The following is a 9,255-nucleotide window of genomic DNA, read 5'->3' as shown; positions in this document are numbered from 1 at the left end:
GGAGAAAACTCAAATTTTTTTTTTCTTTCTTTCTATAACCGAAAAATTAAAAGCACGTGCTTTTCTCTATTGTCTTCGTTGCACTTTCTCACAATATATATAAGTTAATAATATCGAATGCAGTGAATCGAACCGCCGGTTTCCAAGGATGGGTTCGAACTGAAGCCTCGCCTTGAGAGTCTCGGCTTTAGCATGAGTTTTCGGTATATTTTTCTTTTTTTTCAGGGTCGACGGTGTGGCGTTTGCAGCCATGGGTCCCTGGGCCCCGGGAGGCGATCTTCACATTCACGGAGTGGGGGCCCCTAACCTCACTTAACTCCCCACTACTACGACACCCCTTATTCTTCATCTTCTCTCGCTCCTCGTCGTCGTCGTCGCCGCCGCTTCCCAAAGAAAGAAGGATATCCTTTGGGGCTACGACTATGTCTGTATCAGTGATCGTCTCTTCTTCCATTGTACACAACCACAAGTCTATATACAAACTACTTAAATGTATTAGTATAGGTGTATACGGCGCATATTACTAATGATCATAAGATCTTTGAAACTCTTTTGAAGCTACCAATCTCTGATCGAATAAGCACACAATGAAGAAATTTAATTTTCAGAATAAAATTACATAAACCTATTTATGACCTTTTTCAGGTAGAAATTCACTATTATGAATTTTCATCACATTTGGTTGACCTGTATTAAATTTTAGGGTAATTGATACTTCTATCTTAAATTTTGACTTCAAGAATTTAATTTAATAGAAGTTAGTGTAATGATTGTGACGTATGTACGCCAAAAAAGGTTTCTTTGACAAATTTTTCTTTGATACAAAGAAAATTTATTTGTTTCAAACAAATTATCTTTGAGTCAAAAAAAAATTATCTTCGTTTTAAAGAAATTTTCTATTTAATTTAAATAAATGTTTTTTTTACCTCTTATAGCAATGCTAGAATTTCTTTGATTTAATGCACAAATTTCTCTTTCAAAGAAAATTTCCTTGAATCAAAGAAACTAAGAAGCTTTTTTTGTTTCAAAGAAAATTTCGTTCTGAATGAAAGAAAAACAAGTCAAAGAAATAGGTTTCTTTAAATCAAAGAATTTATTTTTTTGGTGTATTCAAAATTTAATGAAAATACGCTGAAAGTTTATAATTGTTAAATAGTTATACGCTAACATAAATTTTCAGTTATTGGCACCGTAAGTACATAACCATAAAATAAATTTACTAAACATTTCAATAAAAAGCTATTTTTTATATATATATTTTAAAAATAATTAAAATCAACGTATAGTAATATTTTGCATAAACTTTGATTAATTAACATTAACATAACTCTTTACATAAACTTTATTTGACATAAGACTCACTTAACATAAATTTCATTTGACATAATTATAATTATAATTTCATATAAAATTTATTTGACATAATAGTCACTTGTCATAAATTTCATTCGACATAATTCTTATATTTGACATAAAATTCATATGACATAAATTTCGTTTGATATAAATTTTATTTGATATAAATTACATTTGATATAAATTTTATTTCATATAAATAAATTTCATTTGATATAAATTTTATTTGATATAAATTTTATTGAATATAAATAAGTTTTATGTCAAATGAAATTTATGCCACTTGAATTTTATATTATTCTTAAAAAATCCCTATAATACTTTTTACTATTTTTTTTAACACGAAATAATTTTTTTTCACTAATTTTATAACCTCTTTACTATAGTAAAGTCAATAGTTTTTGACAAGATTGAAAACGTAGAAATAAAAAAGCAATTTTTTTTAAATACAAAAAGCACAAATTTTGCATAATTTTGAATTTTTAAAATTATTTTTTTATTCAAATGATTATTGAAACCACAATCAATCACAAAATAATTATTTAATTCAAATAAAAATGGCATGCAAGTAGAAATAATCGGAAGACGATACCTAAGCAGAGTTGGGAATGTAAATTACTATGTGCAATTTACAGTCAAACGTCCAAAATGTGACATCTTTTTTTGTGTGAGTTTTTTATACTGAGGTATGTAAACACCTTTAAGAAACTCACACGAAAAAGATGTCACATTTTGGACGTTTGACTCTAAATTGCAAATAGTAATTTATATTCCCAACTCTGCTATATAAGATATCGTCTCTGTAGTTTAACATTATTTCTACATACAATTTTTATTTCAATTACACAATTATTTTGTATGATTGATTGTGATTTCAATAATTATTTGGATTAAAAAAATAAATTTTTTAAATTCAAAATAATGCGAAATTGGCGCTAAACGGGATTCACTGAAGCCCAGGGTGTATTCATTTCAATTCAACTGAATTAGTTTTCATTATTGCTCGGATTTGACGATTTTAATCTTAAACCCTGTGTCCTCTATAGATTTGTTATTTTACTTATGACTTGTCAATATGTTCAGAACTAAAATATACTATAAAACCTTAAAACAAAACCTCAAAATTAGGCCAATTTCTAGGGCAAAAGGCAGATAGGTTTTAGATTTAAATCGGCTAACATAACCTCAAAATTAGGCCAATTTCTAGGGCAAAAGACAGATAGGTTTTAGATTAAAATCGGCTAACATAACCTTAAAATTAGGCCAATTTCTAGGGCAAAGGCAGATATGGGTTTGAGATTTAAAATTTAAATTAAACCTCAAAATTAGATCAATTTCTAAATCAAAAAGGCCGCTGGGTTTGAGGTTAAAATCGGCTAACATAACCTTCAAAATTAGATCAATTTCTAGATCAAAAGGCCTCTGGGTATTTGAGGTTAAAATCTTTATTTGCTCTAAAATGATGGCATTATGTCATCAACGCGCCTGTTCTCAAAAACTGTCGAAAGTACTGCGCGTCTGAAACTATATATCATTGGGTCATATACTGCTGACAGCCTTGTTCAATGTAATATGTTTTGGTGCCATAGTATATAGGGTTAAAAAATGGAAAAAGTCTTAGCAAAGCCTGATGAAAAAAGGTTTAGAAGAAACTGGCTGGCATCAGTACAATGGCAGGGAAGATTACATATATATATCCTCCTTTCCTTTGGGATTCTTATTCAGAATCCGCTGCTGAATAGCATCTTGAAAGGTGCGGTTTTACAATCACATGGTAAAAAATATATATATATGAGATTACCTAAACTACTTTCTAAAAAATTGCGATGCTTTGTATTTTTTGCATTTGAAGAGGCAATATTTATCACATCTTATTTCATATATATATACTTAATGAAGACTTCTTTTATCTATTGATAAGAGAACGAACTATTATTTAAAAATTCTAAAACAACTTTTTAACAATCTTGCTCTCAACTTAAAATATTTTCTCCGTTTAATTTTTTAATAATCGTTCTTTGAAAAATCATCTTTAAAATAAGCCTAAGAATATTAAAAAGCGTTTATTATTTTAGAAGTAAATTCACATTTTTATGATACATCGAGATAAATGACAGTTTTAAAAATATCTAAAAATAGCAAAATCATTTCTTTCAGGTCTTATTCTTTCTCAGAATTTTCTTATCTTTTAAGGATCGTTACACCTATAGAAAAAAGATTTCTTTGATTCAAAAAAAATCAATTTCTTTGATTTAATGTACAAATATCTTTCATTTAAAGAAATTTTCTATACGAAAATAAGAAGCTTTTTTTGTTTCAAAGAAAATTTTATTTTAAATGAAAGGAAACAAGTCACAGAAATTGGTTTCATTAAATCAAAGAAATCTATTTTCTGGGGGTATATTTCTTTATTTTTTAATTGTTTTCATAATGAAATCGATTTTAGTTCTAATGAATTTTTGGTTTTTAGATCTTTTTCCATATACTTGAAAAAAAGTGGTGGTTGTGCAACTCTAATCGGTATAGTGTAGTTTTTTTTTTTTAAATTTTATAAATAATATTTGAAAGTGTTTGCATATATCAGAGATGTTTAAAATCCGTTGCGTATATATATCCACCTGTTGTTCCCACTTTCTGCTCACACATCTGCCCTCGCGTGTTAACACATACATCGAGCACATTCCAAATTTCTTATAAGCATCATCAGCATCGGCTCCAAATGTATAGTCCCTCTAATGTAACACAAAAAGAGTCGGGAGAAGAAAGAGAGACAGACGGAGAAAGAGAACCATAAAAAGAAAAATGAGTGAGTCGCCCCCAGCAGAGGTAGCAGCCTCTGAAGCCTGTGTCCGATCATACGCTCAGTCACAGTAGACTCCACTGAAGTTCTTTACATTTTATTCATAAAGTGTGCATAAAATTTTCTTTGAAACAAAGAAAAAGTTTTTTATAGTTTCAAAGAAAATTTCTTTCATTCAAAGAAATTTTTTTTTTGAATTAAAGAAATTTGTGCATTAAATCATAGAAATTCTAGCATTGCTATATAAGAGGTAAAAAAAACATTTATTTAAATTAAATAGAAAATTTCTTTGAAACGAAGATAATTTTTTTTTTGACTCAAAGATAATTTGTTTCATACAAATAAATTTTCTTTGTGTCAAAGAAAACTTTGTTAAAGAAATTGATTTCTTTGATTCAAAGAAATTGATTTCTTTGATTCAAAGAAATCTTTTTTCTGAGTTACATAAAAGAATTCCAAAAATGAGGAACCAAATAATAAAACTATGTTTTCATTATAAATAATTACCCTTTTCTCAATCAAGTACCTTATCAAATATATGTTATTTATTACAGAAAAATAATTTGTTGAATTATAAAAAAATTACTTGAATGCTAATATATAATAGCATCCAGCTAACATCAGTTAGCAGAAATATCTAATACAATTAGAATACAATCCATCTAATCCATATGTTTTTCCTAATTCAACAAGCTGAAAATGATAAATTTGTATTGTCAATAAAACAAAATACATTTGCACTAACAACAATCAGAATTGTGTTACACGGCATTAGCTGCCATAACTAACATCATCCAAGTTAGCAGAAATAGCTAATAAAATTGCAATCCATATCCCGGGTTGAAAAATGTAGATATTCCAAAAGTAAACTTGAGTCACATAGTATTCGAATAAGTATTCCTCCGTGCCAAAAGGTAGACTGTGGAATACTTTGAGAAAAGTTGCTAAAGTAAACTGATGGTATACTAAGATCTACCACATAGAGAGGAGAGTATACCATTTGTATACATTGGGATATTATATGAATTTTTCTAAATTATCTTGTAATGAACTCCATAACCATAGAGTTCTAATAGTGTCTAATAGAAGTTGCATTGTCATATAGACAAAAATTCTTCTTAATAATAAATATAAATCAAAATAAATAATATTCATTGATAATTAATTTATACATTGAATATTTTTTGATACATATAAACACAAATATACACAAAATTTTTTTCTTAAATAACATAATTATACATAATATGTAATACTTAATTAACTACTATACAAGTTAAATAAATAAATAGATAAAAATAAAAAAAAAATAATTATCTGAATTAAATATTTGAAGCGATTAAGTAATGTGGTATATCCTTTACAAAACTCATAATTCCGTACCTGAAAATGTCAACTTTAAGTTGTATTCTTTAATGATATATTTAAATATTTTAATATGTTATTAAATTATTTTTGTTTTAAAATATTTTTGTTATAATTTTTTATACAATAATTTATTAAATAAACTATTACAATTGACAGTGAATAAAAGGTTACCATTTATAATATTATATTATGATATTTAATAAAATATAAATTTCTGGTTAAGTAAATAAAAAATATATGAAAAACTTACTTGTTTCCTTATAATTTTTTCAGCATATGATTTCGTACCATTCGATGGGTAATTTGTCATTAATGCATTTTGTATCATTTAGTGCAGGATTCTTTTAGTTAAAGAATTATCTTACACTTCAAATTATTTCGTTTAATAAAAAACTTTAAATATTACATTAAAATAATAATTAATAAATAAATTCTCAATAAATTATTCACTTTAACTCATTAATTACAGACTGTAGGTTCCCCTTCGTTCCTGGCAAATGCTAGAAAGCAACTGAAAACTTGAAGGTCTGCCTTAGGAAAATTTTCAAAAAAATACTAAACATTTAAAAACATTTCCTTCGTCTCTTTGCATCTTCAAAATTCACATATTTTCTATCTAAATAAATCTATAAGAAAAAAACAGGTACCGAAAAACTCATAAAATAGGACCTCTTGCGTCGAGAAACCCTTGACTCGTCATCCTAATGCAAATCAGATGTGTCAAACCTTTAAAAACAAAAAAATACTCTAATCTCTGCTTTAGAGTAAAAATATTTTGCAGTATTAATAAAAAATCTTTCTTCTTGTTATCAGTTATGTTTAATAGTTCTTACTCAAAATATAATACTAAAATTTAAATAAAATACCGTAAATCTCAGTTTATTATGTATTATTTTATTTATTAGTGCCATTCTAATTTTTTATTTATCTATGTGTTGTATCACCAATTATGTAGCCAAAAATTCAGAGACTGCAGTATTCATTTTATTTACTCCGGAAGATTTTCATATTTTTAATCAATTTCTGGAGACCTTCGAGATTACTCTGAATACTTTGGTATACTTAGGAAACTAAGAATATCCATTTGAAGACTCAGCTTAGTTTACTCAGTATACTGTCATATGCGTTTCGAATATTACGGGAGCCCTTCAGGTTTACTTTGGAGATGTTGTATACAACTTAGAATACTGTTTGGTATACTCTGTATACTTTCAATACCGTTTGGAATACTATTTCGAATATTCCAATTACTGTATATATACTTATTCAAATACTATATTCATTTTATCCCTTAAAATTAGCTTAAATAGCTAAGAGTTAGCTAGCAAACTTTTTTCTCCGTGATAATTTCCGGATCATTTCTAAAAAATATGATTCCAATGTCAATTTAATACCATATATATCGAATCAAAACATTGTATGAGATGATCCCATTTACGGTATATATATAAATTTGATCTACAAGAAAACAGAAAGTTTCCAATATGTATATATTGTTATTCGTTAAGGTTTTGAAATCTCGGTTAATGCAGTGTGTATTTAAATCTTAAGACTCTTTATTAGGGTGCAACTGGTTGAAGAACAAGTGTTATTCGAAAGAAAATAACGATAAAGAAGGGCAACAAGTGATTGTGCATGCGTATCAACCGTGGGGAAGTCAGTGGAGTGCCGATGCACCATCAAATTAATAGACCATCTGTTCTCCTTAAGGAAGTTAATGTTTAGAAAGACCATGGGAAGCAGTGACAACGAAAAGCCCCATAGGAAGAGACATGGGAACGACTTTAAGGAAGCCCGATTCTTTTTTTTTATTTTATTTCTCCGCCCTTTTTGCCACTAAAACGATCTCCGATGCGGTGTTATTGACATATATTTTAAAAATTCAAAATTAAAAAAAAATCATTAGTAAGTTTTTATTTCCTGGTTCTGTCGCCATTTTGGATTTAAAAAATTTTATTTTTTACAAAAATTGAAATTTTTTACACTACCTATATTTATTTATTTTTAATTGTTATAAATAAATAATTCAAAAAATCAAAACTGACAATTTTCCTAAGAATTTATCGCTGATTTATTTTAAAAAAAATTTAAAATCTGTTAAGAATTGTAAAAAATTTTTATAAATTTACTACAACGCCGCAACTATCGGCGTTGTCAGTAGTGTGCCATATATTACATATATACTTTAAGTATACTATCGACTTTGTAGAGCGCCGGTGGCTAATAACTGGAAAAATACGGTTTTTTGGGAAAGCGACGCTAATCAAATATGAGCCTCACGTTTTTCGCAAGTTCGTTTGTGGGGTGTGAGACGAAGGGTAGGTCCTTGGGAGTGACGGTTAAAAGTCGTTCTTCTGTTTGCGTGGGACCTTCAGGTGGATGTGAAACTTTTCAGTCAAAACTCTTGGATGCGCTGGTGCTTGGGTGCACCTGCTACACACCTGTTAACCATCGCTATAACTTCTTGAGACCTGAACGTCTTGGAAAACAACTTTTGCCTGCAATTCAAGGCTCTTAGAAAATTTTTTTAAAAAAATTTTGTCAGTAAGTTGAAACAAAGAAGATATATAAATAATTAAATTTCCAAAGTGCATTAAAGAAATTTACGATTTGTCAGTAATTTTTTAAATTTAAATTTTCGAATTCGAACATCTGCATAATTGTTAGTAGCCTCGTGGATTTGAATATAAATATATAATAATAATAATAATAATCGAAAGCAATAGATAATATCATCTTATTAATAAGTTATATTTTCATTTACACCAGAAAAAATCTGAACTCACATCAGAATGAGTCGTGTAGGCGGCTCATTTTGATGTGCAATAAAAATGTCTATGTCGTTTAGTATTTGCTCATTTTGATTTGCAACAAAAATAAGACTATAGGTTTTTTCTGTGATATATTATAATTTACATATATATATATATATTTCAGAATGAGGTACGGGTAATTAAAAGCATGTGTCTTTCACATAAAAACTTTAATGTAATTATAATTTTTTTATTAATAAGAACAAAATCTTATTTATACATTTATTTATAAATGTTGCTTTATTAAGCTTCGCATTCTTTCTTCATTCTAAAAAATAAGAAATTAAAATTAAAGTAAATTTTATTTTAATATTAAGTGTATTAAATTACATTATGTTCATCAACTTTTTTTCCTAACAGTCTATACAAAAATATTTAAATAGGACAACAAAATAAATTTGCGAGAAAATGTAAAGAAACTAATTTTTAAAAATATTTTACACAAAACTTGCAGATCTATTTTTAAATTACATTTTATGCCCTCTATTCATGATTAAATTTTGAGAGAAATACAAAAAAAAAACCTTCAATCTACCATGAAAATAATATGAAGACAATTCAATAACTTTAAATTTTTTTGTAATTTTTTTTTTCATAAAATATGCCTCTTTATACATTCTATATATGTACGTTAAAAATATTAAACAGTTTTTACCGTATGTAGAAGATTCATCTGAATTATACGACTCTTTTGTTTCTTCTGAATCTTCTAAATCACTATTCTAAAAAAGAGAAAATATATTGAATGTTATTAAAAATTTAATAAATTTTATTATTGCTTAATAAAAATGTTTCATAAAAAAAACTTTAAAGAAATTTTATTTAAAATATTTCACCGTCCGACACGATTTTTGACCCACAAAAAAAAAAAAAAACATTTTCGGAAATTAGGAGCAAAAAAAAATACCCGTATCTGTT

At 27.2% G+C, this 9,255-nt stretch overlaps 1 protein-coding gene across 2 annotated transcripts in view; it reads right to left on the bottom strand.

The window, feature by feature from the left end:
- Positions 1-9,255, bottom strand: part of LOC127285106 (rac GTPase-activating protein 1-like) — a 30,745-nt gene that overhangs the window by 18,579 nt on the left and 2,911 nt on the right. Inside the window, exons 6-7 of one of the 2 annotated variants that reach the window (XM_051310920.1) lie at positions 8,993-9,059; positions 8,493-8,605 (exon numbers count right to left, since the gene is read on the bottom strand). In XM_051310920.1, coding sequence (XP_051166877.1) covers positions 8,601-8,605; positions 8,993-9,059 — 72 coding nt within the window. In that variant the 3' untranslated portion in view covers positions 8,493-8,600. Of the gene's footprint in view, positions 1-8,492; positions 8,606-8,992; positions 9,060-9,255 lie in introns of those variants that run through there. The other variant, XM_051310921.1, reaches the window with a different exon arrangement.

The sequence above is a fragment of the Leptopilina boulardi genome, unplaced genomic scaffold (assembly GCF_019393585.1).
Source record: "Leptopilina boulardi isolate dan_hultmark-lab unplaced genomic scaffold, ZJU_Lbou_2.1 LbouV2_330, whole genome shotgun sequence".
NCBI lineage: Eukaryota > Metazoa > Arthropoda > Insecta > Hymenoptera > Figitidae > Leptopilina > Leptopilina boulardi.
This window is presented reverse-complemented; position numbering and strand designations above follow the sequence as displayed.